This window comes from Sparus aurata, chromosome 5, assembly GCF_900880675.1.
Source record: "Sparus aurata chromosome 5, fSpaAur1.1, whole genome shotgun sequence".
NCBI classification, from domain to species: Eukaryota; Metazoa; Chordata; class Actinopteri; order Spariformes; family Sparidae; genus Sparus; species Sparus aurata.
Window position 1 is genome coordinate 28,272,366 of NC_044191.1, and position 17,369 is coordinate 28,289,734.

General features: G+C 45.3%; 1 protein-coding gene across 1 annotated transcript; it reads right to left on the minus strand.

Moving 5' to 3' along the window:
- Positions 1-178: 178 nt before the first annotated feature.
- ndufaf2 (NADH:ubiquinone oxidoreductase complex assembly factor 2) lies at positions 179-17,361 on the minus strand. The gene is made up of 4 exons (XM_030416789.1): positions 17,132-17,361; positions 4,915-5,004; positions 3,829-3,869; positions 179-1,654 (listed from the first exon to the last, which is right to left on the minus strand). The coding sequence occupies exons 1-4, from the start codon at positions 17,244-17,246 to the stop codon at positions 1,412-1,414; spliced, it is 489 nt and encodes a 162-aa protein (XP_030272649.1). The 5' UTR covers positions 17,247-17,361; the 3' UTR covers positions 179-1,411.
- Between the last annotated feature and the right edge of the window lie 8 nt (positions 17,362-17,369).

Below are 17,369 nucleotides of genomic sequence, written 5' to 3' on the forward strand. Positions count from 1 at the left end.
AGTGTGAAGACAAAGGAACATCCTAACAAACCAGAGGAAGGATAAAAGAAAAAATCTAAGGCGCTGAATATCCCTCGCCGTACAGGAAGGTCAAACAGAAAAACTCTTTACAACTGTAAAAGACCAGCATGCTGCCAAAGGCGCCATTAAATATTGACTTAAAGGGAGTGAACCAGGGTTGTTTTGACCAGGTTTTATTGCGATGCAGGCAATTATTTGTGTTTTATACAATGTATGTTCATGTGTTTTGCAAAGATTTGTGTTCCGTTTGGTAGTCTTTTTTTGTTTATTAGTACTAAAAACTAATTACACTCACTGTAACTCAGTGTGAGATAATAAAACACTCAGAAGTCCTGTGGGATCATGAATACTTTTTATATAGGTACGGTGATTTTAATCACTTGTGAACTTGTGAAGAAGCAGCTGGAACATTTTAAATAGACATATACAGATCTTTTTTTTCCCCTTTTTCTTTCACTTAAAGTTTTATTAATACCTGGGTTCGGCGTACTTTCATCTCTTTTGAAAATCACACTGAGCAGGGATACCGTGTTCTAGCTGCAGTATATCAGTTCATGCTGCTCTTTTAGCAATGATCTAACCCTGCTGAACTTTCTGCTGCAACTCTGTGACCAACAATGCACTCTGACCTCAAGTGAAAGAACTTCTTACTTGGGATCAATACGCTCCAACATTATTCATTCATTTGACCATTCTTCATTTGATTTCGTAGCACATACACCTCCATCAAAAACAGAAACATTCGCTCACTGTTTGATGCAGCTGCAGCTTCATGGCACCATCCAAGCTGATTTCAGAATTTCATGATTAAACCTGCTTTTCCACATGTTCCCTCCACAAATCATGCTAATCATCACCGAGGGACATTTAACATTACTGCATAGTTTCTTTGGTTATAGCTGAATACTGGAGCTTTGTTCTGCTGAACATCTTGAATATGACAACATTTAGTCAGTATCAAATTTAATTAATTGAAATAGTCACAATTTATTTGAAATTCTTGCATTAAACATTGCACAGTATTTATAGACTTCTGGAAGTGCAAACCATTTTCAGTTCATGAGCAGACCTTTCAGCTACATTGACTCATTGTGGTCTCTTATGGTCAGCTTCCAGAAGACTGATGGTTATTGTCTTGTGTATATAATACACGGAGGGACTGGAAAAATAGAACCCCTTGTATAATGTAATACTGTCCAATAAAACAGCCTTGAACCAAATACTTCCCTCAGTTGTTGACTTGGATTGCATTAAGCTGAAAGGTTCTGCTAACACTGAATTCAGACTTTCAACTAAAAGTGAATATCAGTTTCACACTGGTAGTATTTATTGCAGGGCTTTTCTAAAAGATGGTATCACATTATATAGCAGTCTGAGTGTATGTGAATGTCTATTTCTTGGGGTTGGGCATCCAGGAGCCAGGCTCGAATGTGTTTCCAGCGGTGGAGGGTTCCTCGCTGAGCTCCTGTTTGCCGAAGCTGGTGCTGGATGCGTGGCCCTTGGCCAAAGTCTTTGCAGGAGTGGCCACCAGGCCTTCCCTGTACTCCTTGGCCTGTAGGGCCAGGTCTTTTTCCTCCACCTCTTTGGCCTTTAGTTTGATCTGCACCCTGTAAGACTCATTCTTCAGCAACTCCTATAAAATACACAGGCGGACATACGTTTCTATTCAGGGCTTCTGCACTGCTCACAAAATTGAATTGAAGACCTTTTTAATACCACATAGAATGTCATTATATTTTAATGGTCGTACCAGTCAGAGAAAAATGGAAAACCAGTAGGAACAATGTGGCACGGAATTATTCATTAAGTATCTGAATTTATCGACATTCATATCACCTTTTAGTCAGTACTTCCAAGCTATATATATATATGTGACAAGAATTCCTAGTAACATAAGGAATGAATTAACATGATCTGCACCCAGATAAGAGGCAGGAGACTGATGGTTGGATCAACCAACTAACTAACAATTAACATTTTGCTAAAATCAGCACAGCTTTTGCAACAAGTTTGTTGGCACTGACAGAAAGCCTCGAGGAACTCCTGAATTCCTGTAGATACCCTGATGCTACATGTTGTGGTCTCCATATATGAATACAGGGCTTAACGTTAGCTACTGTTGTGTGTTTCTGCCGAAAACTAAGAAATGCTGTGTTTTCATTACTTTACCACAAACTGAACAGTGGCACTAAAGTGGGCTTAATTTTTTTAGTGACCGGCATAGTTGAGGGTGAGACGAGGGGTGTTCAGTTGGTTGCAATTTAAAACCCCATAGCTAAATGCCACTAAATCCTACACATTGGGCCTTGAAGGGACCCCTACCACAGTATAAACAGTATGACGAATTCACTTAATTTAACGTCATTCGCCCTGCCTTGCCAGACATCGTCTACCAAGGTTCTGAGGTGTTGGAAATGTTGAGGTGGCAGTTTCCTAAAGATTTGAGAAAATTGAGTATGACTACAAGATTACTTACTGGAACCTCCAAAACGTTCCCTGCAAAGCTGAACCAGTAATAATTCCTCCTCTTTAATCAATAGCCTCTGTTTTGTCTTGGAGCAAAGCACAAAAAAAGCCAACTCCGCACGAGTCAAAAGCGAAGGAGACACGAAGTTGCACTGGGCAGCTTCCAGGAACAAATGTGTTTATCTGTCGAGTATGAAGAAGGGCATTTACTAGGAAAAGAAAGAGCGTGTTCAGGTAACCAATACTGGTGCAATAAACCCTGGTTAAAAATGTGGTGCTTGGAACGGGTTGTTAAACTAACATGGCAGGAGGCATTCGCAGTATAAACAGCCATTCCAACTCATGGAAACAATTAGAAGCTGAACGAAGTCCACCGGCGGAATAGTTACCCACTTGAGCCACAGCTAGTGAGTCCAGCGATGTTAGCCTCTCCCCTAGCATGGGAAACCAAAAAGGGAAGGGAGGACTGGGCATAATGCTGTTGTGTGCTGGCAGAACTGAAGGACTGGAAAAGAGAGGGGAGAACTGTGGCCAAAAAGCCCCGCTTTGAGGAGGGGGGGGACAAACATACTGAGCTGCTTTTCCAGCCTGTTAATGACAGGATTTAATCCAATCAATTTATGTCGGCTTGGACCGGGAAGAGAGGGAGCGTGACAAGGGGTAGGGTAATGTGCTGGGAGTGAAGCCTTGGCCACATCAACACTGTCCAGCTGTCGATGGCAGCTATTGGGCAGACGCAAGGCAGAAAATTGGAAGAGAATGTTCTGGCAATGGAGGCAGGGGATGGCATTGGCCACTGGCAGGGAGAGAGGACAGAGAGATAGAAAGAGTGCCTGGTTATTGGCCTTCCAAGGGATTTCCTATAGACCCACATTTCGTTGGCCAAATAATTTCCAGCATTCTCACATTTAAAGAGCAATAAACCCAGTGAGAGGTACACGAGGGGAAAAACTGCACTCCTTCACCATTCCCATCTCCGAGACTGCCAGAAATAAAAAACACAAAAAAGCAGAGATGCAGGCTTTTTGCTCGGAAAAAAAAAAAAAAAGAAAAAGAAAGTAAACTAGGACATGGTGTCAGTGAGCCCCTTGTTCGGAGGCTGTCTTTGCTCTCTCCGTCTCGCCATCAATGCACTTCGGCTGCTGTTTATTTTAACACCTGTCCCCCAAAGTTCCTGGATTCAGTTCGAAAACTGTAAGATAAAAACAAATCAAAGCCTTTTTTCCCTTCTCCATCTTTGCTTCTTTGCCTCCCTTGTAACCAGCCCCCCAGAGTCCAACCATCAGCACAGCAGGGAGGCGAGAGAGAGGGAGAGGGAGGGGGGGTGGGGGGTAGACGTACCTCGATGGAGGGGGGCTCCTTCCGTCTGCCTCGGATCCATGCTGGAGGAGTAGGAGAGAGGAGGTGAAAAAAAAGAGGAGAGTGAGAACACCCACACAAACATACGCTGCACTAACAAAACCTGCAGTCATATTTAAAAGCGCTGCAGCTTCGGTATGGCACCGCTGAGTTCCAGGGCACTACAGCAGCTCGGTGCAACTACTGAGTAACCGCGCTTGGTTGGGAAGAATGTATCCGGGGGTTTTTTCGGTTTGGTTTTTGTTTCATTTCACCCAGCGAACTACAGGGAAACATGCAGCATTGGTAACACATCCAACACACGATGAAGTCAAAAACACCGATAGCGCTTTAGTCTAAGCAGAGCAGGGCCACTGAGTGCTGGGTCTCAGAAGAGGAAGTGTGGATGTGCTCTGATCTCTCGGATTTGAAAGTACACACTCTGTCATTCTCCATCAGTACCTCTGTCCTTCTTTCTCCTCCTGAGTAGAACTGTGTCTGTCTGTCATCTTCTTCTTCTTTCATTTTTTTTTTTTTAACTCTCTCTTAAGGAGCTCTATTTTGGCTGAGCTGGCTGCACAGCAGAGCAGGTTAAAGGGAGCCAGGAAGAAGAGAGAGCGAGAGGGGAGAGATTTTTCTAACTCTTCCTCTAGCTAGCGCAGGGATTCTGGGCCTCTTTTATCCCTTTCTTATTTGCATCCTGATGAAAATGCATGAGGGATGGGGCGAAGCAGGATGAGGGGTTTAAGGTGGATAAAGCCAGTCTGAGACAGAGGGAACAGTTTGTATCCAGTTGTAAGAAAATTTGAAACACTATTTTATGGTACGGTTGTATAACACTGGCAGAAGGCGTCTTTGATAACTCATGAATACGCTTTTCCCAACCCCCATCTCGCAGTATGATAAGAAAAAAAAAAAGAGAAAAAGAAAATCAATGGATTAGCCTAGGCCCCCGATAGATGCTGCCATGAATTTGTTATATTTGTGCAGCACTTTGTGTACTCTGCTGGGTAGCTCTTTTGTTAACATAGTCGTTTATCCATGATAGTGATAGCTGAAGTTAACAGTGCTGCTGCGGTCCAGACTTACCGTCCCACTCTATCGGTATGCTGCCTTCTATATATTCATATTCTGTAGGATTGGCTGCCTCTACCATCCGCTTGGCATGGATGACCCTTCCTGGAAGAAAAAAAAAAAAAACGAAACAGACAGCGAGAGGTAGTGTGAGTGAGGCGGGAGATTGCTCAACGGTGATGCATAGGAAAAAAAAAAAAAAAAAAACGCAAAAGGAAAATACAAACAAACACAAAGACGGCGCAGACACAATGCTCTCAGTCAGACAGACGCACAGACGCAGACAGACGCACAGACACACAAATACACAGAGGGATGACAGCACTGTGACAGGCCACGGATGATTACCTCGTGGCCCTCGGGCCCTTCTCCTCAGATCTCGCTGAGTGGCTCCAAATCTGGGCTAAGCCTTTATGCAAATCAGCCTCCCTTTAACCCAACCAACCACAGCCCCCCTCGCTGACAGCCTCTTCCAATCACAGCGCTCCGGCTAACAATGCCCTCCAAAATCAACATCAAGCCGAGCAGGAGACAAAAGAGGTCAGATATCACAGAGAACAGGAGAGGCACGGGCTGCGCGGAATATTAAGTGCTCCTTTCCCTATCTGTATACAGCACGACGCTCGCTAGCAGCAAGGCCACCGCCAATTATTTTGGTCGAATCTGCTGATTAGACAAGTTTGGCTGGCACACAATGACATGGAGACGGAGGTAGAGGAGGAGGAGGAGGAAGGCAGGGGGGGGGGACAATGGAGGGAGACAGAATAAGAGAGGAAGAGAGAATAAAAAAAAAAAAAAAAAAAAAAAGAGCCGGTTGTGTCTTTGTGTGGTGCTACGGGAGCTCCATACAGCGCGCACTAATAACAGGTGCTGTGTTTCCATAGTTTCTCCTCGCAGGTAGCCGGATGTCCATCCATCGCTCCCATCCCCTCTGAGAAATGATGAGGCAAGGAAGGAGGAGGAAGAGGTAGAGGGAGTGACGGAGAGGGGGGGGGGAAGAGAGAGAGAGAGAGAGAGAGAGAGAGAGAGAGAGAGAGAGAGAGAGAGAGAGAGAGAGAGAGAGAGAGAGAGAGAGAGAGAGAGAGAGAGAGAGAGATGATGCATGGCAAACATGGCTAGGAGGAGAGAAATGGTTGGGCAAGGAAAACAACACGCTCCAAAACACAGACAATCTGTCAGGATTCCATCACCGTTTTCTCCGCAGCTGACTGGACACGGACAAATGGAGGCAAGCACCTCCATGCACACCGCAGACTGATGGCCTTAATGTTTACTTCAGCCATGACAGATAGCTATGGCACGGCGATGGATGAATGATGGCACTCAAAAGTGGTAGAGAGGCGGCTCCGCTCGTGCCTTTTTCATAAAAGTATTTATGCTCTGTTTTTTATTCTTACTTCTTGGGGGGGGGGGGGAAAGAAACCACGCATATGCTGTTCTGTAATTATGCCTTATGAGGACGATTCCTTTCCATACTTTATCCAGCCTATATAGTAATCAGGTCAGCTAATTAGGCTAGTATTGCTTTGGTTCTGCTTTGGTTCCCACTAGATTGTCACTATAGGGCCTCACAGGCTCCAACTCTGCAGCTTTACTTTTCTTACATCCAGGTCTGATGAGAAAAAAAAAATAACAAAACAAAAAAAACACTGCAAGTCTCTCACCCTATCTGAAAAACTAGCCCGGCAGTGTGTAAAAGTTCATTCTATGATCTCAGCATTTGTTTACACGTATGCCTTAAAAACACCTTCTGAGGCACGGTTTCCTCGATAAAACCCCACGATAACAGAACAAAAAAAAAAAAAAAAAACTGAAACAACTGCCAGTAAACAAAAAGGCTGCTGTTCTCCAGGCAATACTAACAAAATACATTTAACAGGTACGCTAATTATAAACAGATCCTATCCATATTTGCATTGGGGTGTGGGTGGCGGCACACTGAAATGGCACAATTACGACACAGTCCCCCACAAGCAATGCGCTTAGCTGCAGCTAATACCTAACTAATAAGCATAGAGAGAGGCACCCACTTCTTCTGTCTCTATCTCTCTCCGCTAGGTTGCATCTTCCCCCTCTGCTCTCTGTCACACTCCAACATGGCTCTCTCCTCTTGTCTTGTTGCTTTTTGCAGCATGACTAAACCCCTTCCACCACGGCTTTTTATCCTTGGATTTAAATAACAAATACAGTATGTACATATATTTATGAAACACGGCTGATCCTCCCACCACATACACATTGGGAGGAGGCTTGTCAGTCTGATTGGGTGGGTTGGGGGGGGGGGGGGGGGGGGTCTCGCTCTCTTGGTAATAACTGATCTGGGACAACTATGAAACGAAAAAAAAAAAACGGAAAAAACAAAACACAGGCCGAGGCTATATTATATTCCTGCAACGAAATTTCAAAGGAAAGGCACCACCACTATTAAAACAAATCTGATTACCTCACAAGAGCATATACAAGAATAGGGAAAGAATAATACATCTTCATTAAAAATGTAAAACAGCAAACTTTCTTCTGGTCGCTGGGTTTATTTACAAGAATATAATCACTGCGTATAGCCCCGCTCCTAATGTAATCTAGCATAACAGAATTGACCGGCCTGGCGCAGTATTTGCATGCTGATTTGCCTTCTTAAGGGGCCGCCTGCAACTTACGATTACTGTCACTGCCAATTATTCTACAGTCTTGAAGTTTTTTTCACATTTTTCAAATCAAACAAACCCCCTCGCAGTACCAATGCGTTCCATTTTCAATTTAATTGATTTAAAATGTAGGCCATCAGCAGAGTTCAAAACGATGTCTTAAAATCGCTTACTTTGTCCGACCGATTAAAAACAATTATCATCACAATTTCCCAAAGTGACATCTTCAAATGGCTTCTTTTTGTCCAACCACTAGTCAAAAACCCAAACACTCTTCATTTACTGTCATTGATGACAAAGGGAAGCAGCAAATCCTTATATTTAGGAAGCTGCAACATCAAATTTCTTACATTTTCGCTTGGAAAAAAGGCTCAAAAGTATCAGTCAATTATCAAAATAGTTGGAAGTTAAGTTTCAAACAACTTTATAATAACAGTGATTAATTGATGGTAAATTTAAAGTCAATTAAACTTTAGTTAATAGTTTTTTTCACTGTTACCAAAGAAGAAAAACAAAACTATTCATCAAGTATGTCGAAGTAGTAAGAAGTAGTCGCAACTTTACAGTAAAGAATTGCTTAATAAAAGGTTTATTAACAGTGCAATAACTTATAACTAAAGTTAATCAACTATAAATTTACCATGTACTCATGATGGTTATTAAAAAGTTATACAGATAAATCAACTAATCCAAACTGCTCAGCTGGCAAACAGTTGAAGGAAACCTAAAGATAGGTTGTTTTCTTTTCTTTTACAATGCTGAAAAACCGAAAAAAGCAAGTATTTGTATATTCTTATGATGTTTAAGAGCTTTAAGTAGTTAATGCTGTTACAAATTGCAAACATAGGAAGGGCATGAACAACAAAACACAGAGGACATCTAACCATTTATATGACGGCTGCGCAAACTTTTTCTCTGGATGGATCGAAACAGAAACATAATGTTTGGCCACAGGCAAAAATCAAACATGTACTGTACTGTATTATTAAGATGCAAAAATGAGTGTCACAAAGTTCTCTTCCTTACATGAAATGGAAGTATGAGAATAAATCTTCTCATCAGGAGGATTTTAAAACCCGTAAATATTTTTTTCTATTTCTACTGATCAGCTGATTATAAAGCCACCACTTGATTTTTCTGATGATCGACTAGCTCTCATATCGTCCATACTTTGGAATCTCTGACACTGACAGCCATCAAAATAGGTGTGAGCCGTCAGACATGCAACCTCCCTCTCCCCCACAGAGAGCGAGAGAGAGCGAGAGAGAAAGAGAGAGAGAGAAAGAGAGATGTATGAAAGGTGTTAGGAGCTCTCGATCTCAGCAGGGCCCCTTGTGACAGGTCTGCCTTCTCATCACTCACTAGGGGAAACCTACTTACCAGTCAAATACACACAGTCATACACACACACGCACACACACACACACATGCGCGCGCACTGGCTACAGAGCAGGCAGATTAACCTGAGGGACAGGAGCGAGGACGCTGCCTCTCACCGTGAAGGACAAACGCAGCGCGGCGTTGGAGAGGGGGAGGGGCCAGCGGCAGGAGGAATGAAATCCCACCGCATAAATATTCATGAGCCATCTCACCTGTCTGAGCGCGACTCATCTGTGAGCCTAGCTGTGGAACCGGAGGGGGAGGGGAGAGGAGAGAGGGAGGGGAAGAGGGGAGGAGACATGGGGAGGCAGGATGGGTGAGGGGGTTGCCGTGGCAGCCAGATCGAGAGCCAATCAAAACGGCGGGTACGCCGATCCTTCCCGTTCCTCGGAATAAGACGTGATGCGCTCAGAGGGCTGCTCTTTGAACCCTGAACGCACCCCGCTAAACTCCATCACCTGCTTCAACACACACACACACACACACACACATACACACAAACCCCCAACTTCACACATCAGCTCCCAGGTGAGTACTGCTTGGGGGGGGGGGCGACCTGAGAGGTTTTTCACCTCCACAATGTCATTCAGGGTGTCTTGGGCTGTCTCTCTAGCGGTGTGCACTCTGTCTTTGATTACAGACGCAAGATGTCAGGGGAACACTCTTGGATTGGCGACATCCGGGTATGGAGAGCCCAATAAAACTCAGATACAGCAAAACACAACGATCTCTCTGCATCAGACTCCAACTAGTGGACCCGCATCTCCTGCTCCTCATCAACGCCGACACCTATCCCGAGAAACACTACGCACACTTGTCTTTCACCTGCAGCCACACAATTCCTAGAAATATCGGCAAAGTGCAGTGTTCAAACAGCAAGAAGCTGCCATTGTCTGATAAAAAGGTCAAATGAGTGACAAAAAAAAACAGCCTTATAATGAAGTGCTGCAGAGATGCCCTGGGCTACAAATCTTGTTCTCCAGACTGTCTGATCCGAACCCCCCCGACAAATGACTCATCAGCATGATTTTTAATAGCTTTTCAGTGAAAAGGCTAATTATGATGCAAAAATGATCATCCCCACTAATGGTAGTGATCATATCATAATCGCAATATCTGTCAAAATAACAACAATATCGTCTCCTTTTTAACCGTATCATGCAGCTCTAATTGAACCACTTACAACCCGGGCTGGGTGATGGATCAATGTTATATTGTTACCATGATATGAGACTACGTAATGTGTTGATGTCCTGATATGGCCGTGTGTTGTCCCTTCCTGGTTTTAAAGGCTTGTTCTGGTACTTCATTTACCCACTTAGCCATTATATCCACCTTACCGATGATAACTTATCAAAAATGTTATTGTGTTAAAGGGCAAGTCAGCCAAAAATTAAAATAATTCATTATCTTTTCACTGTCATGCCGATGATGTTTTGTAGTCCAAAACACATTTATAGAGCTTCACAGTAAAAAAAAAACATTCTCCGAAGCAACTTCAGTAGATGGGGACTTTCAAAATTAGCTTCTTACGGCTTGTCCGGTCTCATCCCGAGTCTCCGGAAGCTCTGAGATCGGAAAGATATACGAAAAGATGTTATTTACACCCTCACCTTAGCTTAGCGGTTGCAATTAAGACGTCTTGTAAAATCACTTTGGCTTCTGGAAGACTTGGATTACGCCAAATGTGCATTATGGAGCCGTCCTGCGTCTCTCTCGGATGTTTAGTAGAATGCTGCAGTGCTGTTTTTTCTGTGAAGCTCCAGAAATGTTTTGTCGACTACGAAACTTCAACCGACTTTCCATAGGCAAGAGGGTGAGACTAGATACTGATTGAATTTAGATTTTTCCGTACCAACAGTCATCCCTACAATCTTCATATTGAGGTTTTGAGTCAACCATATTGTGATATTTGATTTTGCCTCCAGTTCTAGCATTTACTTGATGCTTTCGAAGAATTTTAGAAAAAAGAAATTGAGATATAAAGTATGTATATTGTGTATTGCAACACAGCCCGCAATATTATTTCAAGGGCATGTTGCCAGTATACCACTGTAACCCTCCTCCTCCACTTCTGCCTCTCAGCAGACAGCAGAGCGAGCAGCTGTCTCGGGCTTCATGCTCGCGCGAAGCGGCGACTTTAAGGCCTGACACTGTGTTGGAACAAAAAGCCGCCCTGACGCGGTGTAGGCCACCAGCCTGGTTTGAGCCCAGTTTATTCCTCTCCAGCTGAGCTGTGCGCTGCGGAGGGACTGAGGGGGACGAGCACGTGCATGGTAATGGACAGCTTTATGAAGACGGAGTGATCCGATAAGCATCAGTGATACAAGGACAACCAGGTACCAATACCGACTCTCCTTCTCTCTCCGTCTCTTCCTCCAATCTCTTTCCCTGGAAAAAAAACAAAACATGGAGGGGATGTGTGAGGCCTGTAACCATGGATACCCATTAGCCCTGAGCCTAGTGACGCGGGATGAGGTTTAGAGGGAAAAGGCCAGCCGTTGTTTTGCATCAGTCCTGGTGGGAGGAGGAGCTTACGGGCGTAAAGTAGGCCTGCTGCTGCTGCTGCACAATTTTTTATTTTTTTTTTTAAATTCAGCCCTCATTCTGTTTGTCCCTGTTGCTGTCGATCCCGCCGAGGCTTGAGGGACTCACGGCAGAACAGAGGAGAATAATTCATATAAAAGTAATAACATGCTGAAAAAGAATGCTCTGATTTCCCCTGTGTGTTGCTTTTAACCAAGTGCGGGCTTACTTGAGGGTGGAAGGGGATGCTTTAGCCCCACTTCCACTTAAGACCACCCATCCTCTTGAAGTCTCTTCCCTGCCCTGATGGGTTATAGAAAAAAGGCCAGGAAGTCGGCGTCCTTTGTGAGGCTGTGGAGCGGTGTGTGCGGACACCCCTCCTTCCTTCCCCGGCTCCCTCCGAGGCCCGTGCGAGCTTGTGATGTCCATACACCGAGCTGTCCACCCCTTTCTATTCACCTCCATCACTCTCATCCAACCCCCTTCCTTTCCCTCCCGATGCACCTCCAGTCCCCCCCCCCACCCTCCACTCTCTCCCTCCATTAACCTACCTCCACCTTCTATCTCTCCCCCTCTATCTGTCTGCCTGTTCCACCCACTCATTTCACCCTCTTTCTGTCAGAAAAACCCTCCTTTCACTTTCACTCTCTCCATTCTTCCCCCACTCTATAATTTCACCCCATATGTCAGCATCCCCCTTGTTCTTTGTCACTCACTTTCTATACCCCACCTTCTTCTCCACCCTCCGTGGAGTCTCCCTCGGCCTTATCTTTCCTCCCTTACCCCTAGCCTGATTTCTCTCTCTGCCTGTCTGCTTTATTAAAATATTCCGAATTGAATAAGCAGCGGCGGGCTCCAGGAGGATGTCTGCATGTGTGTCGGTCCGTCTGTCAGTCTTTCTGGCTGAGTTTCTGACAGACAAGGAGCCCCGAGGTGTCAAAACATCTCGCTGGCCATCTGACCAGAGAGAGACGTGAACGCATTGGACGGTGAATCACGCCTGGGCGAAACGGGAGGTGGGGGGGAGAGAGAAGTATTTGATTAATCATTAACTGTCTGCAAATGCTCGCCAAACTGCAAATCAGTTTGGAGGTGGTACAAACAATCACATTCATGTCAAATTTGTAGGTTACGCCGCGCTTAATAGACCTGCAAACGCTTAAAGTGCTCATACTGGAGCGAGGCCCATTTGTAATGTTCTACCATAAGAAATAAATGTGCCTGTTTCTCACTTTCAGCATCTATCTCTTCGAATGCCTTTTTAATGAAGTAGTTAAGCCACTCCATGATGTTCCGCCGCGTACACATACAAACACACGCGCTTGGCAAACACTATACAGCAAGACGAGTTAAACCCACTTGGTTTCCCTATAATGATTAAACAACCTTCATTCAAACCCCGTGCACAGCGACGCGCGCTGATCAATTAACGTGATTTACTGTAACGGCTCCGGACATAACCGCTCCATGGTAAACACTGACTTGGTGTCCTACTGTAGTATAGACCTTCCTTCATCACACCCTGGGGATGACTTGTGGCAGAATAAACAGCCATTTGGACCCTCGTCTCTCTCCGCTGCGACTCTTTCCATGGAAATGTGCGGCTTGAATCAACGCTCTGATGACACACAGCCATCTGTTGTTGTGTTAAGTGTGTTTGGGCATGAAGTGGAGAGAAAACACACAATCGCAGAATTTTTTTTTTTTTCTCCTCCTTTTTTTAAAAACACAAAGAAGATACAAATGTGCATGCGGGTGCACTCTCTCTCTCTCTCTCTCTCTCACTCACACACACACACACACACACACACACACACACACACACACACACACAAAGATAGAGTGTGTAGACGTGATGCCGCGCAAACATGTACACAATCGGAGATGCACACACTGGCACAACGACGCACGCACACACACGCACACCTCCTCCCTCTGTCCCCAGAGTCACCCATCCTGAAATAGCAGAACTGAGGCCTTTTCAGTTTTTCACTTCATAGAACAGAGCTGGGGAATCAAATAAATAATAGACAAAGAGAGGAGGGATAGTGATAGGACGACAAGTCAATGCATCTTTTCTCCGCAACAGTGTGGCACACCTCTGAAGAACCTCCGAATCCCCTCCATTCTCCACGCGGCGGAGAGGACCAATAGATTAAAACTGCATGGCACACACTGCTTAAATGAATAGCGCTAAAAATACATCCTTTTCACCGAGACATGAAAGGAAACTGCCTTTCCCCTGTCCAGTATTGAGCAGCCATTGATTCCAAGACAAAGGCTACACCTCCTCAAAGAGGTAAGAAAAATAGCAATCATACAGGCAATTATTTTCAAATGTGCCTGCAGCGGCCGATAATGTCAGCGCGCCTCTCTTCCTAAATAAAGGGAGGGAAGGCAGGCGTCAAAGCTGCAGGCCCACTGCCCAAGACGAATGAGCCCATCCGCAGAATGCTTCGCTTTCATCCGGGCAGCATGACACGGCGCCCCATGCAGTGTGAGGCAGAGCTGGGGCCTGGGGGACAGACGCATACAGAAAAGAGAGAAGAATATAGATTCTCTATTGAGCTCCATGGAGCCAACACCAAGGCAAAGACCTTCTAAAGACCAGTGGCCAGATTGCCAGTGGCTTTCTCTTGTAGCCCTGCCATAGATAACAATCACTGGGGCTCCACAGCCTATAGCACAGTTCTCTCTATGGGGCGGCAGCACACAGTAGGCCTCTTTTAGCTGGACCTTTTCTAAAGGCAGAGACAGAGGCAGACATTCTCCCCTCTCTAGGCGTGTACTTCAGACTCGGGCCCTTTTCATTTTGATGTGCAGCAGCATCTGAAGGAGAGGGGGATAGAAAGCTCTCTGCTGGGTCTAGCCCTCCACACACTGCTGAACTCCTCTGTTGTGAATAGAAATCTTCACTGGACTGAGCTTCAAAGGAGGAAAATCAAGAGGCAGCGGTGAAGGGGAGGCGCCAGGGAAGGAAGGACTGACTGGAGGCAAATAAAGAGGTCAACCCGAGGAGAAATCTGGACAGTCGTTGAGACAGGATAGGACAAATTCACGCACAAAACAAGAAAAAAAAAAAAAAAGTAGTAGCTTGCTTTTATTTTTCCGTCTTAGCGGCCATTAACGTGCTCGTACACAGCCGACCACACGCGGAATTGCTTACGCCCCAGTTTTCTGAAAGTTAACAGACTGAGAGAGGTAGAAAATGGGAGCAGCAAAGCATGGATAAAGGTAGAGAGGGATGGACTGAACGCTGGGGATGGACAAATGAATACACAAAGTAGGCAGGAGGAGAGCGGGGGGGAGAGGAGAGAGACTCCTCACCTACTTCAACCACCACTCGTGCGCTGCAGTGGAAAGCCCTGCGGTCCATGCCTTAAGGCCCTGAGCCCACGCTTGGCCTATCAGTTTAAGATCAAAAAGAGCTCGCTTTAGCAAGACATATGGACTGAATAATGCATCTGCTTTATTTCCACAAGGCTGGACGGGGTGAGTGGCAGAAAAAAAAAAAAAAAAAAGAGAGCGAAGCAAATGTGCGTTCCATTTATTTTCTATTTGTTTATTATGACTGTATACGAGCCCGTGTGTGTGTGTGTGTGTGTGTGCCTGTTGGGTCTTTATGAGTGTGTTTGTTCGGAACCAGTGTTTCCACGGGCCAACTAGCCTCTGCACAGTGTCAGTCACTGTGATTGGACAGTGAACGCGGTAGCCTGTAGCGTGCTAGGAAATGGGCTTGTGTGATGTCTCATTTGAATAGTCTGACAGCCAGGGGTGGAGGAGCAGCCTTGTAATGAATTATAAATACGAGGTGGGCGCAAGTTTCCCCTGCAAACTGCTGAGAAAAGGTGAAGCTCAAAGTCAAGTTCAGTCAGAGAGAGGGGGAAAGCGGGCTCGCGGCCTGCTGGAGGTCGGATCCTCTCCAGCACAACAAAAACACAAAAACAGCTTGGTTTTGTCCTCTGAGGAAAGGACCGCTGACTGTATACATCTACTTAGCCTATGCAAGTCAGAGGAAGATTTAATCTTTATATAACGTGGCACCAAGAGGAGGAGACAAACAAAAGCATATGTAGATGGGACACGATTATTCCCAGATAACTGCTGTGTTGTGCATTTCTCAGTAGGACAAATACGGTTCCTGGGATGGGAGTCGTAGGGCTGTAAGTAACGATTATTTTTGTTACAGATCATTTCCTTGATTAATGAATCAATTTATCTGTCTATAATTGTCAGAAAATAGTGGGAAATGTCAAACAGTGTTTCCAAAAGCTCATGTCTGCATCCTCAAATTTCTGGTTTTGTCCAAGGAAATGAACATTTAACTGTCAGAGAGAGTAAAAATACACCAGAAAAATATTAACCTCCAAAAGGTTTCATTCAGAAAAGGTTGAAATTGAAGTGGAAAAAATGACTCAAACCAAAACATTGTCAAAATCACGACTGATTAACCAATCTTAAGAGTGGACTCCAAGGCGCAGTATCCACGGCAAATATGAAGCGTAACCCCTTTGTTACTAACAAGCCTAACCATGGCTGGTTAACCAGCAGCATCATGTCTGGAGCAGGCAAAGGTCGTGCTCTTGGACCTGTGACCCCTGACCCGCGGCCTATAGTCTGAGTAGGACCCCTGCTGATGATGATTTATGTTGCTGAGGGGAAGGGAAAGTGAGATTTCTAGCCTGGATTCCGCTAACGAGTTAAGTAAGAATGACGGGACCTACGAAAACAAAAGCACGTATGGCACAAAAATCACTGGAATTTTCCACAATTACTTTGTGTCATCATCTGATCAACGCAACGGTCAGTATTCTCCTTCATGGAAGACAGGCTCCTGTGCCAGGGAGCCACCACACCTCCACTCCCTGCGCTGAGATGAGTCATCACAACGGCCTCAGCATCCCCCCCCCGTCCTAGACACACTTCTTGAAGAGAGGGCGACTGGAGAAGGACTCACAGCAAAGCCTGAGCACCGAATCACGTCCTTGGCCTTCTAACAGTCATGGATGGCGTGAAGGACACCACTGGCGTTGCACCATGGATTAGCCCGATGACACACTTCTCCATCTTGGCTTGAGCACTACAGACTGTGGCACTGCCATGTCTCAGTAGGGATATATGACCTCCTTCTAAATCCTCGCCGCAGACATGTCATCATTTCATCTGCAATAGTGGAGGACTCGCTCTCCTCTTTGAAGGCCAGTGACTGTGGAGCTGCCATCGCCTTTGCCCCCCAAGAATGAGTAAGATCCGAACTGCACTTAGCTGTCAAACAAGAAGTCTTGTTAAAAGCACTAAAAGAGGGGGAAGCTCTTACTGAAGTGGTTGCTCCATCTAGTGGCCAGCTTTGCACACTACAAGGGGGGAAAGGGTAAAGGTAAAAGTCACAACAGCACATTGAAGAGGAGAGTGATAACACAACACAAAACACACTGCTAGCTTCTTTTTTCCGCCAGAGTACAGTATGCGTGGCTAGCTATACAAAAACACTGGGGGATAAAGGGTAGGCGTGTCGTGGAGAACACAACCATGGCCTGTACAAACAGAGGACTGTCAGGGGCAGATAAGGTATAAAACTAGGTTTAATCCCTGCTTTCAGAGCCATCTCCATTATCTTCACCTGCGGGGATCAAGGATGTTAAACACACTAGCTAAGTTTAGCTCAACAAGGCTTAACTTACCTGTCCACGTCTTCTGCTCTGGGACAGAGTAATATTTATTCCCCATTTGATCCGTCCCGACGTGTTCGCGCACTAGTCCAAACGTACGCCGCAGAACCCCGGCGATCCTGCTCATTTTTTCAGAATAACCCGAAGGTTTTGGGTTTGTGTTTTGGAGTGTCCCCTGTTAGCCGCCAGCCTGCCTGCCCTCCTCTCACTGGGCTGTTTATGCAAGTGTTCGTGGGTGGGGAAGAGATTT

Bases quoted from the DNA above. Each gene is read 5' to 3' on its own strand.
- ndufaf2 (XM_030416789.1), bottom strand. From the start codon at position 17,246: ATGAGCAGGATCGCCGGGGTTCTGCGGCGTACGTTTGGACTAGTGCGC. The intron at 3,870-4,914 runs GTAAGTCTGGAC...CTACTCCTCCAG, and splicing joins CATACCGATAGAGTGGGACG to CATGGATCCGAGGCAGACGG. The intron at 1,655-3,828 runs GTACGTCTACCC...TGTATTTTATAG, and splicing joins AGGAGCCCCCCTCCATCGAG to GAGTTGCTGAAGAATGAGTC.